Genomic DNA, 23,635 nt, shown 5'->3' with positions numbered 1-23,635 from the left:
CAAATTACAGCAGTGGTGTAAAGAGTCTGCTGATTCAGTTGTACTTGTAGATCGTTTCCAGTGTTTGCTTCTTTCTTCTTTTGCTTTTAATTTTGTTTTCTTTTTTACGTCTGGATAATGAGTTCCCTTCCCTCTCCCTCCTTCTAGGTCAAAAACCCTCTGACTTCCCCAGTTTCTTCAAAGCCTTGGCTCTACTTCCCTGTGTGGATTTAGTCCAGGTGCTAGGCTGGTTCCTCCCTAGACTTCTCCTTGTGATCCAATTCCTTATCTTGGTTCTTGATCTTGAGGGAAGAGGCAAAACAGCTAGCAAGGAGAGGTATGCAGCAAGAGATAGCTCAAGACCACTCAGCAGTTCAATTTGTCCACCTCAAAGATGAGGACAAAATAACATATTTTTGCCTTCAAATCTGGAAACAAAGAGGGGGTTTAGCTACAGCAAAGTGGTTCCCTAAGTCTTCTCTACCTTCCCCTAGAGTATGGGTCCCTGCTCATCCCCAGGCAGCACAGAGATGGAGGGCACTCAGAGAACCCACCTCAGGGAGCTTTGAAGAGTCCCCTCATGCAGCCTACCACCACCATGGGGAAATGGGTGGGCACCGCATGGGCTGGCAAGTCATGAAAGACACGGGTAAGGGGACAGTCATGTGTGGCCACTGCTCAGGTGCCTCTGGGGCACCCCGTGGTGCAGCCCCTTCATGAGCTGGTCAGATCACTGCTATGTGATCCTGCTGGCAGGGAGCACTCAGCTTTTAGGACCCTAGAGCCTGGGATTAGTTCTTGACAATTCTTTCACCCCCAGTTTGGAAACTCTCTAGGCAATGGAATATGCTTGTGTATGCCCAAAGAGAAGACTGCAACTTGCTTTTGTCTGTCCTGTTTGCACGTATCTTTCTTGGGGACAGGTATAAGAAGACAAGGCTGGAGGAGATGCTAGATGATAAATTCAGACACAATCATTTGCCAGAATACCCTCTTCTCTTGCATTTGAGGACTGTAGGTTAAAAAAATATATATATCATAAAAGGATGTATGTTAAGAACCTGTCTGCACTATGAATTGTAACTGTGTTGTACATGGGTATCCTGATTTGACACAGCATCAGCTGAGGTGGCCTCTGGGGCAGCACCAACAGAAACAAATTGTGCTCTCTGTGGAGCATTGGGAGCTAGGAGATGACATCCATCCTGAAATAAGCATCTTCCCACTGACATCACAGATGAGGCTGACAAGGACTCAAAGATTGCAGAATACAAATGAAACTTGTACTCCCGCCGGCTGGGTCAGAAATCCAATATAACACACTGTATATCAAATGGAAGAAGAATTCATCTAGGGAAAATAATTTCAGCTTCCTAAGAGAGCCTGAACAAGGCTAATAACGGGTCTTTATTGCTCTTGCTTTAATCTTCAAAAACTTCTATCTTCAACCAGTATAACACCAGCGATTGCCTTTGTTTTTCATTCTTTCTGACAGTGAAGTGAAACACACAGTAAATGTGTTAATCAGAGTGCATCCCAGAGTCTTTGGACCAGTGCAACAGTGTTTTCCAAATGGAAACCCAGCTTAGAACTAGACAGATGTTGTCTACTTGCATTAACTCTTCATTGCCCTGCTGTTTAAGAAAATATCAGTGAAAGACAACTTGGGATAGAGAAGAAAAAACGGAATTAAAAAATGGTCTCTTTCAGACTGCTTCCATCACCACATTTAGATCATGCCAACTTCTTCCTCGTGAAGCACAGCAGTTCCCTTGCAGCTGTACACGAGAACAGCTCATCTGAACTTCCAGCTCAAGGGAAACAAATGGGTAAAGCAAAAGACCTGACATGAGGAGGAGTCTCAGCCCTGCCATTAGACGGGCATGAGAAGGGTAAGGCACTCAGTGCCTCTGTGTGTCAGTTTTTCCCCAGATTTCATCAGCTGTGGGTCTGTGGATGACACAGAGCTGGGATATGCAATTAAGACAGAGGAGTGGTAGGACACAGTACAGGAGGAAAGCAAAATTCATAGAGAGTAGAAAAACAAATGGGGTGGAAGGTGTGGAGTACAAAGTGTAAGATGGTGCCCTTGAGGACCAGACCACAGAATCTTCTACAAACTGAGACCTCATCAATTGAGGGCAACTGCTGGCCACTTGTTAGAAGATGATGTACAAGGCAAGAGCTCAACGGGAAGGAACTTGAACTCAAGTTAAGGAACAGAAGTACAGTAACAGTCAAGAAAATTATTAAACTAGAAGTGAGAAGAGCTGTGAGGTCTGTTGTAGTCTGCCAGCAAGGAAAGCTGAGACACCTATTCTACAGTAACATCTTTCAAAAAATGGTGCTTCATCAGTTCATGAAAATCAAATTCCCTTCCTGTGATCCTAAGTTTTGAAGACTTGAAGTTACTGACTTTCAAACTGGCTCTGAAAGGGGAACTTCTGTTTATTGCCTACAGTAATGTTCTCAAGGATTACTTTGTCTGTAAACTTGACTATGGCAATGGTTGGAGTCTTAGCTGCACGTTTAAAATGGAAGGAAAAAATATGGAAGCATATGTCAGTAGGTTAGTTACATAAAATGGAACTAACTGGTCCAGTTCAATTGCTTATGGTAAACAAAACAAAAATATTTGAAAACAACTAGAAATTACAGACAGCTTATTTGAGCTATTACATTATTTCAAAAGGTGTACCCTACCTGGTGTCTGACTAGCTAAATACAAACAAGAATTACATTTAAATATAAAAGCTTTATCTTACTAGTATTACTCACCTTAAGATACTCACTTACCTACTTGTTACCTGCTTCCATAGGTCTCATTTTCCACTATTTTTTCAAAAGCAATTGTAAAGTAATTTCTTGACTCAATTAACATTATTTTTCCTGTTATTTTCCAACCAAATTCCATGATCTCTTTTCCAGACCTTACACAATATTTCTGTCAAGAGCTCTTTTGCCAGGTGTGAATATATTTATATATATATATATATATATATATATATATACACAGAACCCAAAGAAATATAACTTCACAGATTTTATTTTAATTATAAGCATCAAGTCACAAGCTGAGATTTGTTATACTTAAAAATACACATTTCAACTATCTGCCAAGCTCACTGTTGTTACCAAGAGGCATCTCAAACATGAAAGGGGAAGATCTTAGCTTCATCTACTACCAACTTTGAAAGGTAGTCTCTGTAGTGAAGAGTATCTGTTTCTGGATCCAGAGCAACAGAGAGCATTTCTTCCATTTCTTCCTGAGTAAAGGGCTCACCTGAAAGACAGCAGAGAATAACACTTTGTTTGGTAAGTATTCTTTCCAGGATTAGCAAATTATACTGCTTTTCCCTTGAAAGAATCTCCTTTTGGTTCTCACATAGAGAAGAAAAGGAGAAAAACTAAGGATCTGATTCCTTCACTTTTGCCAATATAAGTCCTGCACACCAAGTGAGCCGTTCTAAGGGAAAGGAGGCAAAGGATCTGGATCTTCTGATCTTCTAGTTCACAGACACCAAAACAGCCTATTCCTCTCTGCCGCGGGGATTTTGAAACAACCATTTTTGTCAAAAGGAATTTTTCTAATGTGCACATTATTGTGATCTCTCATTTGGCTATCCTTGCACTTCTATTTACATCATGAAAGACCTCTCGTTTTTCTCTTTTAGGAGCTCCTGGCCCACATCATCCCTCTTTGAGAACCAGGTTAACATCTGAGGGTTTGTACTTGAGGCAGGCGGGCATGAGTCAGCCATGCAAGAAAAGCAGGCTCTTCAAGGGATATTGAGGATTACAGGATGTACAACTTCAATCTTGCCCTTGAATCTCTTGGTTTGTGTATGGCTCTAGAATTAAGATCAAGATAATGGAAGAATGAATGAGCACTGAAACTACCTGAAACATCTGCAAATCTAAGCTACAATTTTACAGGAGGACAGAAAAAGGGTCACAACCTTAGGAAGATCAGAGATTTTGAAGACAAAAACCCGCAGGTTTTGGCACGCTGACTAAGGACCTCAAAGTGCTATATACACATGTAATGCTTTTTACTTAAATACTGATATTACAGAAGTCATGTTACCTTCTTCAGTCAAATATTTGACCAGGTCCTCTTTAGTAATATATCCACATTTATTCTCATCCAAGGCCTTTAAAGAAAAAGAATAAAACTTGTAGTTTTAACCATACTGTATCAAGAAGCAGCAACTTCTTCCCAGCAACAAGGTACTTGAATATTTAGTTACAGACCTCAAATGCATGTAGAAGAACATCTTCTCGAATAGGCCAGTAGCTGAAACCATTGAATCAGAAAAGTTAAGTTACTGTTTGCCAATGTTCTGAAATATCAAAACACAAGTACTAATGGAAAAGAAAAACTTACTTTTCTGTGACTACTGACAAGTTTTTCTATCAAACATTTAATTCCAGCCAGACTTTTTGGAACTGTCCACATATTTAACTCTTTTGTCTTTTGTTGTACTACTGTTTAACTTCCCTTGTGCTGAGGAGCCAGAAGAATGGCTTCTGCATGTCTGGGCTGGCTGAGTGGGTTAGCAGGAGTCAGTAACAGCTGAATCACCCACATAGCCAATGCACTGCACGGAAGATGGCCAAACCAAGAAAACAAAGTTTTGTCCAGGTACACTGGTAGCTAGGCAACAGATCACCTGTGGGACTTGGGCAGTCTAATGAGTCGATGATGAGCAAAGGAGGCTGGTAGCTTTAAAAGAAAAGGTCTGTCACTAACAATTTCAGAGAGATGGGAGAACTGGGCACATGTGTGCATGCATATGCGTGCTTGATTTCAGAGATGGAAAAGAGGCTCTGTGCAGCAACTGAGAGCTTCCACATCCCAGCAGACTCTCACCAACCCCCCAGAATACTAAACAGAAGCTGAATCCAGGGAGATTCTAACTGCTTCATTGCTTTGTCCAGACCCGCCTCAGTCTTTTAGTAACTAAAAATCAAACGTTCTAAGAAGTAGTCTTGGTTTTTATGATCCAAATCTCATGTACCCTTGGATAAGTGAACCATGGACAGAGTGCCCCAAAAGATAAAGTGGGTCTTGACAAGCCTGAACTAGCCTGGGGAAAGCATGTAGGTGTTTTCTGTGTGTGTGTATGTTTGTGTGGAGAGGTTGTGGAGGAGGAGAAGAGAGCCCAGAGAAGCAAGGCATCATTGTGTGAAAGGGTGAACATCAGTGTGGAGCCACAGCTATTTCATGTCTAGAACGCCCTCCTACCAAAGGCTCCCTGTGTGGAAAATAACTCCTTGGTATTGGACAAGACTGAGTTTTTCAAAAGCCTTCACTACCATCTTTACAAGGAAAGATAAACTCCCTGTAAGTAATCTTGCTTATGTGCAAATGTCAAAATAGCACAAGTTCCTGTGTACATGCAAAGACTTCCATGCACCTTTGTATAATGAACAGTGGTTTTGTTTGAGACTTTTAGGTCAGCAATCTTTTAGAGTGCTAGTTGTATACATTCAGCTGTACCTGGCTGTCACTTTGAGACATGAATATGAAGCTGGTTTACATGAGTTATTTAAAATACCGTAACAGACTGTGCTTCTCAGTAACCGTAACCCATATGTTCAGAGAAAGTAATAGTTATGACCTTAATTTGCATCCAAAACACTTTAGATACACAAAAAATGTTCAACAGCAAGTTAATTCTGATTCCCATTAAAAATACAAAAGCTACTTGTTATCACAATTCATGATATTTATATCATCAGTAAAACATAATTTTATGTGGACAAAGTAATTTTGAAACAAAGTCTATCTAGCTAATGTAAAGTGAGCTTAAATGACAAATAAAATCTGTACTTCTTCCATGTTGGAGATCAAGGTGTCTATGAAGATATGGAAGGTGCATTCAGAAAATGGAAAGATGCTAAAGACAGTGAAACTACCTTTGAAGAATGGAAAAGCCAACTTGTGAAAATGAACAACGGACCTCAATGTACCTAAGAAACTGTTTGCAGTGGTTTAGTTGAACATAAAACCTATTCGTAGGTTGCCTTCCCTCCATTTTCCCTTTCTCCCTTATGGACTGACAGCCTGACAGGCTTGGATACAGCTTCCCATTGGTCAGATTACCCTGAGGTATTGACCAATCCGGTTATCCCCAGTTTTCTCCTCCCAAGTTTCCACCTCCTAATGTTTATGCATAATCCTCCATCCAATGATGTTAAGCAGATTTGCATGCTCCGCCCAAGTTCCACCCTTTTTCCAGAATGTTCACCCCCTCGCCCTATAAAAACCCTCCATTTTGTTAAATAAATTGGATCAGCTTTTGGGCTGTGCAGGTGTTCAGTGCTGTCTTGTGTGCCTTTTCCCGAGACAAGACTGCGTCACTTCCGGTTATATAGAATTTCTGTCGATATATTTATTCAGAATCATCCCTGTCAATCTGGAATAAACTACAGACACATAAAATTCACTTTCCATTACCTTTTGTCGAGTAGTACTTTTGTCATCACTGGAAGAAATTTTTCCAGAGGAATGAATCTGGTTGCTTCTTCTTCTTCTTCTTTTTCTACTAGCTAAAAATAAAACTTAATTATTGCAGGGTATATGACTCATTAGCAAACTAATACAGAAAAACTGAAAATTGGGGTAGTTCTTGCATTAAAACTACAGAGTTAGACTTTGAATATTTATATCAAGTCTTTAATATCACAGGGCACCACAACATCTGAGTGAAATGCTTGTGATCAAACAGAAGAAAATTCGAGGAAGAAATAATATCCCAGGGAAAACACAGGCCCGCTATTATAGACACTTCCAACAACTCAAGATTGCCCTCTTGTGCTTTGAAACCATTCCTGCAAAGGAACCTGACACGATGTAACTGATCTTATCTTCCACAATAACTCAGCAGAGGTTTCAACATTCAGACTGAATTCGTACTAGTAAAGTCTATCAGGATCTGGAACATTCCCAAGCAGCGTAATGTGACCACACGTTACAGCAAACCATGAGCACATTCCCTGGCATGATTTTGGCCTGTGCCATCCAACATTCCCCTCGGCAGATCCTGGCTGGGACCTTAAGGGATTTTCCCCAGAAGAATACGTTGTGCAGCCACTCTGCATAAAAGATTTACCAGGGTAGACACAAGCTGCTCTATGCCAGCTGGCTTCAACACCCACGTATGTTTCTGGGCATATTTAATGGGCTAGCTTGGACATAGCCCCTGCCTAGTACATCTCAAGGATGGAATTTGTTGCCTCTACACATTTCATAGCCAAAGAGAGTCATCAGGACCCGAGAGGCAGGCAGGCAGAGTCAGGGCTGTCCAAAACAGTCATAAAGCAGCCCATAAAATGCTACACAAAGAAAACCTTCCTTTTGCCTCCCAAGCAAATTAACAGATTAGTCCCAAAACATCAGGGACTTCTAGCAGCATTCTCACTTCATTCCTATACTTCCACAGGAGATAAGCAACATGGTAAAAACTGCTCCCTGTCATCAGGGTGCACCCCTTCCCTGAAAATTTCAAGTTTTTATCCCAAAAGGAGCCCTGTTAATGGAGCTAGCCTGTTCCCATCTATGTTGAAACTGGATGCACGCCTTGAGGTCTCACATGGCAGCATCAACACCTTGCTAGGCTCTCTGAGACACAGCTCAGACTGAAGGAAAACTCAAATAGGCACTAATTTGAAATCTTCTGAGCCAGGAAACACTTAGTATGGAATCTTCCTCCTGGGAGCTGGGTCAGAGCTGGGGTGGTTCCCGATACTTCCATTTGCTTAGGAGAGCTGCTGCGTGCTCTTCTACAGTGTTCTTGAAGGGGCTTGGGTGCTAAGAGAAAACAGTCATTACCTCTTGCTTTAGAGTGGAAATTGGCTTGTAAAAAAACATATTCCCTTCTGTTTGGTGAGCCTAGTGAGGGGATCTTTAGCAAGGAAATGAAGCCGTTCGTACTGTATCAAATGGTACCTTTTACCATTACAGAATCATGTGTGTTACTGCTTGCTTGATTGAAAAGATGTAAAAAATACTTTGCAAAACCTAGTCCTGGGAGGTGATCAGCAACATCAGCAACCTCAGCTTCCTCTGACATGGAAGAAACAGCTTCCATTTCAGAGGCTCTACAGGTCCAGAAACATCCTGAGCAGTTAAAATCAATCCTATTTCTCACACTGGATTGATATGTGGATAAATTGCATATATTAACTTTGCCTAAATCTTTAAGTATTGGGATTTGCAGGTATATGTATCCTCTTTCTCATGTTCACTCCTGTTCTACATCTCATTCTAATTGTTTTCCTTCTTCTGTAATTCCTCCTTTTTTCACAATAACTGTATTTGCATGTTCACACTCTGTGAGCTTTGCTCTGTTTCCTTCCTTTGGATGCATCCATAACTCCCATAACAATTGTATTGTGGCACCCGTTATGTTTTGTATCTCTACTCTCACACCCATACTATTTCTGTCCACATAACACTGGGGGACTTGAGTCACAAAGAAACAAAAAAGCCTTCCAGAGTGATCCAGGCAGAGCAGTGTACCGAACTCCAGGCACTGCAATGACCCTTAGATTAGCTTTCACCATCTCTAGGCTTATCATTCAACCTTGAACTTGTAAGTAGGCATAAAGATATGATATTAAGTATAACACTGAGTATAAGGCAATCTAGGAAACAGTAATGATAAGTTATAGAGATAACATAATTATATGAATGCTGATTTTACAGATATGAATAATTTGATGGCAGTATACACTAGTTTAACTACAATTAAAGGCTAACAGGAAGATCAGACGACTGAGAGGCACAAGTAGTGAGAAAGAAATGAATCACTGTTTACAACGGGCAATAATACTGGGGAAGTAGCTTAGTTACAAACCAGCTAACGGACACAATTTTTACTTTATCTAGATTAAGATGAAATGGTATTACCACAGTCAGTTGTAATGGTATTTTATACAAACTAAGATATATTTCTGATTATCATAATATATGAAGGGTTCTACAAGAAGGCAGTGTTCTTCTAGTACTAAACCTATGCCAAGATTTCACTTACAGGCACTGTTCTTTGATATTTGATTTCCAGTTCAGTGTTCTTTAAGGTTAACCATTACTCTTGAATATATTCTTTCTTCTTGCAGTATTTGTACTTTAATATCCTTATAATCAACATTTGCATACATGTTACAGTGTTTTATCTCAAGAATTGTTTGCCTTGTGGCTGATTTGCATTGTACTTTGTTATGTATTACTCATCTCAAATTTTCAGTAATGTTCAAAATCGAGTAAGAAAACACAGTCCAATCTCTTTGGAAGGCAGAGGCAGGCCTTAAACTCTCCAGATTCTCCTGAAACTGAAGGGGGTTGTCAAAGTATCCCCTTCCTTTTCACAATTCTGTATGTTGAGTCAGTTGCACTGCTCATTTGCTGTAAAGAAAAGTTACTATGGGACACTAAAAATATCATCTATATTAAGCACCATAAGTTCTATATTGCCTTGTTTGTCAGTGGGAGCTGGGACAATCTGGAACTGAGAGTACAGAACCAGAGCAGACAGATTGCAGTATCATGTTAAAAGAGCTTTCTCCTCCGATGGTTCTTTGCACTTCCTCATCTGAAGCAGCTGTGTCATTTTTCACAAGACTTAGCACAAGATTTCTCACACTAAATTCTGATCTACAGGAGATCAGACAAGTCTACTGAGGAGAGACTACTACTGCAACCATCCAATTTTTGTTGGGGCAGGAAGAAAACAGTAAGAGCGATCAATTCTCAGTATACTGACCTACACATGAAAAGGAGAAAAATCCTTACCCCACCTCTCAGCTCCAGCATCATCCACTCCTTAAGGCAGCATGCCCATTTACAAAAAGAATCTGAAGACTTTTTCCCGCTTCTTCATCCCATCTATTAGCCATACCCTGCCAATGCACCAGCACATCATCCTTTCTATTGCAAGCATGGGGTAAGGAGACAAAAACTAGTATAAGAAAATACTGTGGAGAAATGTCATTGAATTTCCTTACCACTGCATATCAGTGAGAGAAGGGGAGGACTACTAGGTCTTGTGGAGTTTTATGTCCTGAAGCCTGATTTACAGGCTTAAGTAATCAAGATTACTTATCTATAACTGAGAAATCTCAAGACTGGGAGAGACCTCATGAAGGGCAGAAAGTTGAAAGGTCTGGCTGTAAGATAGCAATAACTAGTGAAAAAAAATGGCCTGCCTTCCCCCTGTGTATTTTTGGAATTAAACATCTTCTCAAGAATTAATTTTTATTACCTAATCACACACCACGTGTCCATTGCATGTCCTGAGGAGTGAGATGGTCAGGGTTTAGAGATCATAATCTGACTGAGGTTTAGGACATTCTTTTTCATCAGTCAAAACTAATTTTTGTCCATTCTCTATAAATGCTCCTCCACCTTAGCACAGTGATCCTCTGGGGTAATAGAGAGTCAAATACTCCTCATTTTTACTCATCAGCATTGTTACTTCACCAGCCTAAAGGTTTGCTTCAGGGCAACCTGAGAGATTGCCTGTCTGTCCCAAACACTTCCATGACTCTTCCAGAACTTAGGTTTCCCACTCACCAAGGCAGAAGGGCCAAACTTGTGCAAGTTTAAGACTGAAAAAAATATAAAAGATCTAAGCATTTACCTTTGCAAGCAATTCACGTAGTTCTGCCTCACTTGGGAAGCAACCCAGCGACCTGACAATGCAACCAATATCTCTGAAAGAAAGAAAGAACATCTCTGTCAATAAGTCTGCAATACAAGAGTCTCTGTGGAGAATCCAGATACTAGTTCAGAGTTTGCATGTAGGAATCCGCAATGTACAAGCCCACAAGCAGGCACAAGCATTTGCATGTGGACTTTTAAGATGATGTTTCGGTAACCAATGTCTATTTTTACAGACATTAAATACTCTGGAGCTCTTTGGAAGAGTGTAATTGTTCTTGTGATTTTCCCAAAAAATTCTTTACCACTGTGTTGCAGTGCTGCATGCAAGTTAATTTTCAACTGCTGCTCTCTAATTGTTAAGCTTTATTTCAGTAAAGTCTACATGTATAGAGTTAAAAAAACACTTGGAAGCAGTATACTGAGATGAAAGGTAAAAAAAAAAAATGTGTACATTAAATGCTATAAAGATACAAATTCTAACTGCATTAAAGAACAATTACAAAAGGTCAGGAAGGAGACAGCCCTGCTATGTCCCTGCTGTGCTCTGAAACACTCAAACAGAACAACAAAGTGGCTTATCACCACTCTGTTTATGCTGCAAATATATTCATAGCTTGCATTTACTGCTGAACCTGGTGCAGCTGTTCTGAGGCTCTAAATAAAAATCTGACCAAACTGCCAATGCCTCAAAATAGTAAGATGAAAAATATCACAGATTAGAAACAAAAGTAATGCAAAGCTGTAAAAAAGCTTTAGTGAGACTTACAGTACGATTAAAAACAGAATAACAGAAGCATCACTATTGCTTGTGATTTCCAATCCAATTCAACAACACAGAAATTTAAGTACATTTGAATATCTATTCAGAGTGCAGGTGGTTCCCATGATCCAAACCTCTGTGATCTGTTCATCTTGACCAGTGGTGAATTTTTCCATTTGATGGAAAAATCAGATTGCCTTATAAAAATAGTAGATACAAAGCGCAGTGACTTTTGTAAAATCTTGTAACAGTAAGGCCCTGAATGTGGCACACCAAGTACATGCAAAATTGTAAGTCTTTGACTTCCTCAGACAGGTCCCAAGGAGTTCCCATTCTGAAAACATTTGAGAAGCACTACAACAGACAAAAGAGAGGAAAAGGCTGGACAAAACTAGTTACAAAACAAAACCCAATCCCACAGATCCAGTTGTTATGAAATGAGGCCATCTACTCAAATTACTCGGTGAAGCCCTGCCTTTGTGGATGCAAATGGCCATTGGTGTCAGGGAGGTCAGGCGTTTAGGCATAATCCTTGTTCATCCATCCTATATCTAGTATGGATATACTGCATTTGTTGTTCTCACTCCTGCACTCCCTCACCTTTTCCAGCTAAAAGATATTTCTAAGTATTCCTTGCCTCCCCCAGAGGAACACCCAACACAAATCCTGCCTCCTTCCTGTCCCACGCTATTTCTACTCTCACAGACGCCAGAGATGGTAAAGCTGCCATCACCCTCCTGCCTCACCTCTCTCACAGCCAGCAAAACTGTGATGTGACTAAGGTAAGCCAGGCCTAGAAGAGTCTGCAAAATCTGGCCTTCCTGGTGCTGTATCTGGCAGCCTACGTGCATGCCAATATGAGGATGTTGTCTGAAGTGTCTGTGGTGAAAAAAGTCAGGTTCCACTTGGAAATAACACAGAGTTTAAAGGACCCTGATAGGAAACTGTATTTTGCTCCCAGCCACTTCCTCTCACTTAGTTCAGCAGCTGCAATTTCTCCCATGTAGTTTCTAGAATACAAAAATGACATCTAAAATCAAATTCATGATCATACAAGTTTTGTAACACAGGCACAATAAAATTTTGGGTCATGGTTTTCGCCCTACACGTAACACTTTCAATGGCAAGATTTGCAAAATCACCAAAGTCCTTGACTGAGAGTATGTTGTAAGCAGCATGAAACAATACTATCTTCCTCATGCTTAATTTTTTACTAATTTGTATTTGCATTAGGAGTCATGCAATGCCAGTGTTAGCCTGTCGAGCCAGTGTAATTTTCCATGTTTTTCATGGGTATCTCATATTTCAGGCAATAATATTCATATGTCTGCAACTGTGGTTAAGAATTGTGCTGTGCTGCCACCTTCTGATACAAGATAATCGGTCATTAATAATCCCGTTATTGTGATACAGCCCTGCACTATGAACCCAGGAATAATTAAACAATAAACTGTTATTCTTTGTCTTTAACTGTACTACAATAAAAATTAACATGAAATTGTGCATTTACTATGTTAAATAGACTTTTGGATGTCTCCTGTCTGGATGAATACATTTTTTAAAGATCTATTTGTATCATTTCATTGCTGTTACATTTCATCAAGCTGTATATCCTAGATATAATAGAGTGAGGAGTGTGGGAAGTTGTACAGCTATTTAGCCAAGACTGCAGATGTAAATGGCAAACAAATAAGCCATGAGTATGCCATGATGCAGTGAGGGCTAGGGGCTCCCCAGGGCTGTGGGGTGGTAGCAGTGGGGGTTCTGCATGGGGGCCAGGCAGCCAGGGCCCATCCAGAAGCAGGGCACCTGGGGGGCACTGGGGCAGCTCCATCTCTGGGCATCAGGCACCTCCCTGGGCATGGGACAAGAGAGGTAAGTAAGATCACTCTTCCCTAAAGAGCCCTGTGAACAAGGGAACAGCAATTATACTGTGTGTGGAGATAGTCCTGAAATTCCCCCTATCTAGTATAGCTGAAAAATCATTCCTTCTATGAAGTACTGAAATTTCTTAAATTTAGAGGCACTAGTAAGCATGCATTGCTAAAACAATCACATAAATATTTTGCATCTCTCTCACCTATGCTCTAGAATGTAGAAAAGATGTTTGGAACATTTAAAGATATTTTCCAATTTGGCTTCATGAAGAATGTTTAATGACTCCTTTGTAGTGTTTATGCTCAATAATTGGTTTATAACTAAAAGCTCTGGTGATATTCTTTTGAAAGTAGTAATTGGAAATATGAAAAATTACTCCAGTAAGCTTTTATGACAATAGCTTATAACAACCTGCTCTGTGAGACATAAACATGTGGTTTATGTATTTTATAACAAAAGCCATAGTTATGTCTAGGAATACTTACTTTAAAATGAAGTTTATGAAGCACTGCCAAATACTCAAACTTTAAAAAATACTAGAATTAAGATTATTAAGGAATTTTTAATAATAGAGAACAAGTGTTCACTATTTATCATAGGGTAGAAAAAATAAACCAGGGGCCACTCAAATTGTAATGTAGCAGATGTACAAAACCAACAAGAAATACTGCATATTTGGTAAATTCCTTATATTCCTACCCTAGGAAACTACTGGTAGCTCAACTGAGGGTACTAGGCTAAAGAGATTTTTGGTGTGATCAAGTATGACCATCTTTATGTTAGTTTTTATATTATTATTGTTGTTGTTATCATTATAATTATACACAACTAAATTATAGGCAAGTTTCTCCCAAGTCTCCTAAAACCACCTCCTCAGCAAAGCAATATCCATCTCCCATGTTACCCCAGAGGAAGGATGCATTTCCATTGAAAACACCTACGAGTGCAGGTACCTGTGACACACACTGGCAGGGACACCCCTTGATGTGCTGGAATATCCTAAAAGCAAGAAGTTTCATACGGGATCCAGGTCCTGTAGTGCCAAATGAGCTATCAGAGCAGGGATTTATTTGCTAGCACTAATTGTGGCCTTAGACCTCTTGTCTAGCTGCAGCTTCCTCTTGCCCCATTGCACCACCAGTCTCAGTATTTCTCTCTCAAGCCAATTTCAACCAGTGAACAATACAAAATGTCTATTAAACCAGCAAAGACATACTTATCCGATCTGGCCAGAGTTATTTTTCTCTATATTTGACCCTGTAATATTTCTTTGTGAATATATTTACAAACCTGGCATCCACAGTTTTATTGCTTTCCCGGTCAAACACCTCAAAAGCTTCTCTAATCTTTTTCTCAATGTCAGCTACTTTGCCATCTGCAAAGAGAAACATAAGAAAAAGAAACATTCACTGTGCTGTTGCAACTGATTCATTTCCACTTTGAGACTTGCAACAGCAGAAGCACCAAAACTGATAAAGGGGCAGATAGGAAAGATACTTCGAAAAAGCAGAAATTATTCTGAAAAAAAATCCACTCTAAATGCCGAATCTCTCATTTTGTATTAGTAATATGGCCTTGCTGTGGCTCTGCAGCCACATCAAGTCTGGTGGCAATGGTGCGCCTGAACTGCATGATCACCAACCAGGCTGCCCAGGTGTGGACGCTGCCCAGAGTGTGCCACAGCTCCCGCTGGACCACAGGCCTGAGCCCTTCCTGGATGCCACGGTGTCAGTGGAAGGAGCAAGGCAAACATGGGCTTGCCCTGAGACAGGGCTGAGTCACTTCATCCAGGTTCCTGCATCCAGGGAAACATAAGTGCTCTCATGTCCACTGAGTTAGTCATAATGTATGAAAAGCTGAGAACCAGGGATAAAGAGATGGCTAAAATATGTGCACAGTGAATACAGCTCATGGTAAATAATTTATTACAACAGTTTGGAAAAGAAGACAATCTCCGCAAAGGGGAAGGAGTAATTTGCTGCATTTTCTTTTCAATCTCAAGAAATAGGGGAAGAAGAACCCCAAGTTATCACAGATATATCTTGTATAAGCCAGAAATTGCATTCTTGGGGCAAGCTAAGTACCAGGAAATAAATTATGAAGGAAAAATGTAAAAAAGGGAAAGGGTCTGTCTCAAAAGAAAATCTCCCTGGTAAGAAAGTTGGGGTAAATAAAGAGTGAACTGAATGTTTATTTATGAATGTTTGACTCTAGGTGAGAGAATATGGGAAGCAAAATCACATGGAGCTGAACTTTTGGTTCCTGTGGCTAAATACAACCCCAAACTCCATTTGGCAAAGCAGCTCATGAGGCAGCATTCTTTGAGCTAGTCCCCAGCCTCCACAGCAATGCCACAAGGAAAATCTGAGTGACAGTCAGAATTAGATTGGTATGAGAGACCCTTGTTTACTCATTTTCATACTTCTCTTCTGTATTTTCAACATAATAAATAAAACACAGTTCTCTTCTAGTACACAATTTATTTTCTTCATTAGCTGATGTGGTGTTAAGTTTTGTTGAGCAGTTCTGACCAACATTAAGCCACTGGACCTTTTTTCTACAGGCATAACAAATTCATACCTAGTTTTCTACAATCCCAACACTAGGGAATCCCTGGGACTGTAGTGTGCAATCCAATTTTTTCATTTGATTTCTTGCCCTCATGACAGAAATATCTTTCTGCTGGCAAAGGGTATCAGAACTGAACATAGTTGAATGGTACACTGGCTTTGTGATCTCCCTCTTAATCTTGACGCATGAGCTTTTTTCATCATATTTTCTCCCTGTGTGCTGTTGAGGAGGGCAGAGAGAGGCTGGGTGGGTGCCTGACAGCTTGCCAAGGTCAGCTCACCACAGGCTGCAAACTCTTCAGTACAGCAGTGATTGAACAGCTATAAGGAACCTCTTCTTCATGTAGCAGAGAGGTGCATTCCCTTATAATACTACAGCTGCCTGCTGCTTTCCATCTGTGTTTGGTACTGAACTCCCCAGAGAATACGTAAAGAGAAGAGAGGTATGAATATACCCTGTATTCCTCCCTTGGACTTTATTCCCCTGATGGAAGCATGGGTAGGAACTCGTACAATGGACTGGAGACTGGAACTCACTGAGGAAGAAGAGCCCTGTCCAGTCCCCAGACACAGGACAAGCTGTATTCTTTTCCTAGCTTGACAGTAATGCCTACGTTTTCTGGGCCTAAGTGCCAGTAAAACGTATACTGAATTCTTTAAAAAAATCCCGCAGTTCAATCCAAGTGAGCCTGATTCCCCATAAAGAAGTCCCTAAACTACTAAATTTTAAGGGTTTTTTCCAGTGACTTCAAAGAGTCTGGGATCTAGCCTTCAGTGTAGACTTGGAGTTTAGTTCTTGAGATCAGGCCCTATAACTGTATACTATGATTTGCAACAGAGAAATCCTGGAGGAAAATTTATAGCTTTAAATTCCTGTCTTGATGTGTACGTCTTCTGTAGAAATAAAAACTAGGTAGGAGAAGGCAGGGGAAGATTTTAAGTACTGGAACTATGTAAACATCCAGCCTTTTCAAGCTTTTCTCCATGAAAAGAGGGTACATTAATCTTACCTGTTTCAAGAGGCCTGACAAACAAAGGTCCTGAAATGAAATGAACTTGATGATTTAATCTAGGTATCAGATAATCTATATTTCTTCCAAGAACTCAGAGGAAGTTGTTGATTAAAAGCCACATCCATGGAAGAAAACATAATATACTGTATTCCTCTCAAAGACTCCTGGGGAGATGAGTAAACACCTAATAAGCTACTGACTAAATCTCTCATCTTCCCTCTAGGAATGAAAGGCAAAGATGTTCAGCATAGTTCAGGACGGCAGAGCTAGTTATCTGAAGACTTCTGTGATTCACTCTAAACCTCTCTTTGGGAGGGGAAAGAAGACGGATTCCAGCTTTAGGATAAGAAAAGGGTAAAGTTTTAAAATTACACCTTCAAGAAGGGCTCAAGAGATCAGATAGGCAGTTAACTCAGCAGATGTGATGCTCTAATGTACTGAAATCTTCCTGTACAAGGAGACTCTGCACCATGGGTAGATCAGTGAAAGTTACGTGTTGCTCTGTGGAACAATGTTTTATCTATTTTTCAGGACAGAAATACTTACACCTTGATTGAATAAAAGATTTCACTCGCCTATTCTACTAACAAGAAAAACAATACACAATATCAAAGATAAAATTATCTGCTTCTAATTGTTAAAATAAATAAATATCGAAACATACCATGCTACACAGGATTCCAATACCTACAAATACTAATTTCCTCATATGAGCCCTGTTGAGATGATATATTATTCCCAATTCTATGCTGCTAAAATGCTTCAGATATTTGTCATTGTTGTCTCATTCTAATTTATCTTCCTACCACACGTGCAAAAAGGAGACAAAATGTCTTAAAATCTACTTCTCATACACATCAACTGAAAGTGTATTCGCAATCCGTTTTCTTTCCTGTATTATCTTTTGTTATTTTCCCAGTTTGTTTAGTGTGAACTAGATAGAGCTCTAGACACCGTCAGTTAAGTAAGACTGGCAGGGATCTGGGACTCCCAGATCAATTCTGGTGGTTCTTTCAGACTGAACTGCTCCTCTTCAGCTTGCCCACACTATTGCCCAGCACTCTGAGGCCCACTTGAAGCCAGCCCTTAAGCAGCACAGCTACCTGGGTTGTGACATTTCTTCTTCAAAGACTACACTTGAGTCTTTGTAGGGAACAGAAGCCATTAGCTGGATGTGACTCTGCCAGACTCTTGAGTAATGAGGATTTTAAAAGGGGATTTCTAGGTGATACAGTTAGCTAAATTCTACCATTCATTTAACTGCATGAGCTTGCTGTCTTTCCTTTCTTGGGCCAGTTGATCTGATGGTTCAAAAACCTAACCTTTCCTTTCACTTAAGAGAAAAAAAGACTTATCATAAGAACAAGTAGCCCAACATTAAACAACCACTTAACATGCTGGGGAGCAGCATTTGTCTGCTGCTCAAAGGAAACATTTAGTCTCTGTGCTGCCTGATGAACCTATTAACATTTACTGGAACTCTTTCACACTTTGTAAAGAGCAAAATTAAGGGCTGATTTGTAGAAGCACCAGTGGACCTGATTTTATTACTTAGTGTTACTGCTCACACACCTGAAACATTAATCTTTATAAACATTAATCTAAGCATATTTTAATAAATATAGTCAATTTTATATTTAAACTCCTCTGTGTATGTGGACACCTCACTAATTACTCCATCCTCTCTTCATGGTACCATATTATGGTTACAAGGAGGTGTGAGGAAACTCCTGAGGTCTCTGCTGACAGGAATCCTTTCTCACATGGGGCTGACTTGTGGAACTAGTCAGTCTGAAAGAACAAGGGACACAACGAGGTAACCCCAACTCAGTGGGGACAGTTTAGAGTCATTTACATGTTGTTGTTCCAGTCTTACTTAAAGTGCTGTTATCAACAGCTCTTTTGTAGATCTCCCATCCACTAACAGCACAAAGTACAAAATCATATCAGTGGCAATACATTACAGCACCATTTCTTCTCTTTTCCACTAACCACTATTTCAACAAAATAAGTGGCCAGTGACCTTGGTCCTGTCAGTTGAACTGGGAATGAAATACAAAGACTGCCATGATGTAAAAGTAACATTTTTAAGAAGGCAACGGACACAAAAGAAGATGTGTCTATGCAGTCAGTCATTTAAAAAAATCTGGGTCTTATAGGCTCCTGCAATCTGCACTCAGCTTCAGTAAACCTCCTCTTTCTGCTCATGGATCCAAGTTACTGTTTTTAACCACCCTCCCCACACTGCTCCAACACTCTTCTATAAGGCCTCTATAACCACCCTTCTTAGGATGAAGGAGATGAACTAAAAACCAAAAGAGATTTGTCTTTGATGTTTGCAGGAAAAAGAAAAAACCACAACAGTAAGAGACTTCATAATTCAAACTCTGAGGTTATTAATTAGCTCTTACAAGATCTAACCAGAATTTTAAGTAAGTTCTAACTGGACCATCACCTAGGTCAAGATATTAAAGAGCTGTCACAATACTCAGCATCACCTGTACAGGTGAAATTTCAAACACTTTCAGATAATCTCATCAGTTTTATCAAGGTGCTGTGTTTCCAGAACAAAAAGGGAAAGCCAGTGTTGTGTCATAACATGAATTCTTGGTGATGGTATCAGCGTAAGTTGTTCCTACGCTACTGCTTCTCTTTCCTAGATCCAAAGCAAAGTATACAACTTCCTAAATTTTTCTGCCACAAACATTTGCATTGCCTTCATGTTAAATGTGGGGAGCTTGACTGACTTAAAAATAATTCAGAAAGCTTTCTGCACCCCAAAGAAAAAAACCTTAGAGCATTTAACTAATTCTATTTTAAGAAAATTACCGAGACAAAGGAACATAAAGAAAACCATTCTGAGGCCATTCGAATATGACTTATTGGCAAGACCTTTCTGCTCTGTAGAGGAAAAGGCATGCATTAGATATTTTTCTTGTGACCTTCTTAATTCCAGAGGAAGCTTAATGTACAGTCAGCCTAATGTGCTGAACCAGCAATTGTGTGCCATGCTCTAAAAATTTTGAGGTAAGACAAATATTTTTCCTTCTTTACTCTGTACCTTCTATATCATGTATGATATTAATGTATTATGTGTCAGAAAATAAATGAATATGATTAAGCTGTAAGCTTGCAGAATATGCAATGTTGTTTCTCTGTGTCTTGTGATACATAATGAAATAATTTAGGATATGTGATCACTGAAGAGTGGCATTCTAGAAAGACAAATCAAGAATATTTTGGAGAAAAACAAGAGGTTTATAAAGCAGCTTGAGTCCTCCACAGAAGGGATAAACCTATTCCTTAAGTGCAACCCAAAGAAAACAAATTGATGAAAAATATTGATGGCACCAATGGGAAATGTGTCACCTGAGTTTAGCCATTAAAACTGAATGAAGGGCTAAAACATGTAGCTTCATGAAATTTGGTAAACGTCAGTTCCCAAGAAATGACCAGTCTTCGCTGACAATACTACCTACTCCAGTTTGGGGATGCAAGCTATGGCCTGCAGACTCAGGAGAGGGAAAATGCTTTCTCTCCTAGACAAGAAGCATCCTATGTTAATATAATAATACTCAGACAATCTGAATTTTAGTGTGTTGGTGCAGAAGAATAAAAAAGCTTAACTGGTTTATGTAGAGGTCAATTTCATGCATTTTCAAAGAGTCAAAAATGAAATCTCAAGAACAGTAAAAGCTTTTTTGTTCATAATTCTCAGAATTGTTGAGAACTAGCCATGTCATTGCTCCCTATTGCTTATGTTTGTCACAACATACACCATGTATGGACCTGGGAGTCTGGATTGACAGGAGGCTGAACATGAGCCAGCAGTGTGCCCAGGTGGTCAAGAAGGCCAATGACATCCTGGCCTGGATCAGGAACAGTGTGGCCAGCAGGAGCAGGGAAGTGATCCTTCCCCTTTACTCAGCGCTGGTGAGGTCACACCTTGAGTATTGTGTTCAGCTCTGGGCCCCTCAGTTCAGGAAGGACATTGAGGTGCTGGAGCGGGTCCAGAGAAGAGAAACGAGGCTGGTGAAGGGACTTGAGCACAAGTCCTATGAGGAGAGGCTGAGGGAGCTGGGGTTGTTTAGCCAGGAGAAGAGGAGGCTCAGGGGTGACCTCATCACTCTCTTCAACTACCTGAAAGGAGGTTGTAGCCAGGTGGGCATCGGTCTCTTCTCCCAGGCAACCAGCAGTAGGACAAGAGGGCATGGTCTCCAGCTGTGCCAGGGGAAATTTAGGTTGGTTATTAGGAAAAAAATTTTTACAGAGAGAGTAATCAGGCATTGGAATGGCCTGCCCAGAGAGGTGGTGGATTCACCGTCCCTGGAGGTTTTTAAGATGAGACTGGATGTGGCACTGAGTGCCATGGTCTAGTAACCATGGTGGTTTTGGATCAAGGGTTGGACTTGATGATCTTGGATGTCTTTTCCAACCCAGTCGACTCTATGATTCTATGATTCTATGCGGTATGCAGATAAACAAGCAAACCCTATCATCACTGTGAATCAACAAAACCAAAACCCTACACTCATCATCATCATCTATGCAAGCAACCTTGGACTAAAAACATAACCTCACCCTATTGTCATTCCTCTTTTCCTAATGGCAGTACATGTGAGAGCTGAAAAGTTACCTGGGTGTTTCCATCACAGTAACTGCCTCGTGGGAAACTAATAGAGAATAAAAATAAAGGGACTGTATTTAAAAATAGATACACAGAATGGAGCTTTCAGAGTGGAGCAATCAGAACAATCTTTGCACAGCCCCATCGTACCTAATGAAAATAACCACAAGAACAAAACCACCAGCAGCAAATAGAGTTTGGAAAAATCAGGTAATTAATTTGATGTCTGATAATAAAACACAGGTTGTCAGTTTCATGACAGCTGTGGAAAAGTTAATTGCAAAAGCTACTTCAAATTCTGACACAAAAATATTAAACACAATTTTTCCTTTTTATCATCTTTACATAAGACAATTGTAACATGGACAAAATATATAATAAAGTGACGTAAAAAATTAGGCACTACCTTGACTCCAGTTTTGACTATGAAAACGATACTATTTTATAGAATTCTGATAGCATTAAAAAGCAAAAAGATTTCAGATCAACCACAATGGAAATACCTTGTTTAGTTCCATTAGAAGTTGACAAATTCATTAAAGACTTATAACAAATTATATAGCAATTGTGCATTTCAACCTCAAAGTTGAAAAATGCAATAATATATCACTTTGCAAAATATATCTAGTTTGTGTTAGTCAGTTGGTAGCAACTAATGAAGTTACAAGTTGCCAGTAACCTCACCTAATGAAACAAGATATCCTGAATATTATCTCAGGTTTTGACTGTTCAGTAGGTGTTATTTTAAATGCCATGGCATTCTAATCTACCATAGATGCAGATGTTTCAATGCATGTGGGAACAAAAACTAATAAAACTAATGGGACAATTAGCAAACCAATTCAATTCTTGAGAAACAAAGTATAGAAGCTATTGCTGCCTTGATAAGCAGTCAAGCTTCTAATTGCTGTAGCACAGAACAAAACAGGCCATGGAGGATGCCACATCAAGTTGGAAAAGAAGGCATAAATAGTCAATGTCTTTCACCCCCAGTATTTCCAAAGGTGTTTAAACCCATAGTTCACACTACCTCAAAACCCAATTCATAATTAAGTGTCATTGATTTGAAAGGGAATAGCCACCATTCACAAAGTTCTTATCCTATTCATCTCTCCCCAGAAGTGCTGGAGTCATGGTCAGTCTTGTCTGCTGCCCTCCCTTCTGGATCAAACGCAGTTCTTATCAATGGAAAAACATTTGTTTCCCTCATGGTACACATTCTTGTAGGTCATCAAGCCAATTTTAATGCTGTCACTTCTTGCAGGTTGCTCCTGCAAGATGCCACTGTTTATCCTGCTCTGTGCTGGGCATGCAGCTCCCGCAGCAGTACAGAGAGATCACTCAGTAACCTCAGTACCTGGTAACTCATCCCTGTCTGCCTCGAGTCATTATGATATAACAGCTTGAAGAGCTGCTGTATTCAGAGCTGCTGTTTGCTTGCTCTGTCCTGAGCTTGCACTGTGTTTCTCAAAGCCAGGGGATGCAGATGGCAAAGTACGTCAGCATGAAGCCACAGTGGAACTACAACCACTGCCTGGGCTTGCTGCAGATAATGCATTTGCCTATGGGAATGGAGAAGGGCAAATTACAAGGAATAGCCTTGCTGCCTCTCCAAATTCCTTAACAGATGCTTGCTGCAACACAAAATTGTCCATATGTTGGAGGGAACCAACAAACCATTTTTTCCTGCATCAGTTCCTATACTACAACCCTGAGAGCCTCCCTGTGCCCAGACTCCTGAATCTGAAGCATTAATTTCCCTGGTTCCACCCAGTTCTTTCGGGAAGTCCCCAGAACGGAGGATTGCGATTTGTCAAAGAAATAAAAGGCGTAAGGAACTCCTACACCCAAAACGCAAACGAAACTTTCTTTAAACTTACTGAAACTATTTATAGCCAAGCAGAACTTACAAGTGAAGGCAATGTTAAATGTTAGGAGTGGCTGAGTGGGATTGGGAACCAGCAAGAATCCTGCTAATGGGATACAGTGTTTCTTACAGTCCCTAAAATTCCACTAAAGGCTCTTCAGGGCTGGGCATGTGAAGTGTTTGCTCCTGAGGAAGAGATATGAAAGACAGACTGCAAGTCTGGTGCCACTGAAAAAAAAAAAAAAGGCATCAGCACATGCTGAGAATGTGGT

At 40.1% G+C, this 23,635-nt stretch overlaps 1 protein-coding gene across 2 annotated transcripts in view; it reads right to left on the bottom strand.

Moving 5' to 3' along the window:
• Positions 1-3,007: 3,007 nt before the first annotated feature.
• The window catches only part of EFCAB2 (EF-hand calcium binding domain 2), a 30,658-nt gene continuing 10,030 nt past the window's right edge, over positions 3,008-23,635 (bottom strand). For both annotated transcript variants that reach the window (XM_027887300.1, XM_027887299.1), the window contains 6 exons: positions 14,577-14,661; positions 10,626-10,698; positions 6,443-6,534; positions 4,234-4,276; positions 4,067-4,133; positions 3,008-3,262 (listed from right to left, as the gene is read on the bottom strand). In XM_027887300.1, coding sequence (XP_027743101.1) covers positions 3,126-3,262; positions 4,067-4,133; positions 4,234-4,276; positions 6,443-6,534; positions 10,626-10,698; positions 14,577-14,661 — 497 coding nt within the window. In that variant the 3' untranslated portion in view covers positions 3,008-3,125. The remainder of the gene's footprint in view (positions 3,263-4,066; positions 4,134-4,233; positions 4,277-6,442; positions 6,535-10,625; positions 10,699-14,576; positions 14,662-23,635) is intronic.

The sequence above is a fragment of the Empidonax traillii genome, unplaced genomic scaffold, assembly GCF_003031625.1.
Source record: "Empidonax traillii isolate 1590-97213 ecotype Southwest subspecies unplaced genomic scaffold, ASM303162v1 scaffold206:size1282135, whole genome shotgun sequence".
Taxonomy (NCBI): domain Eukaryota; kingdom Metazoa; phylum Chordata; class Aves; order Passeriformes; family Tyrannidae; genus Empidonax; species Empidonax traillii.
The sequence above is the reverse complement of the archived record's forward strand: the minus strand, read 5'-3'. Positions and strand labels throughout refer to the sequence as shown.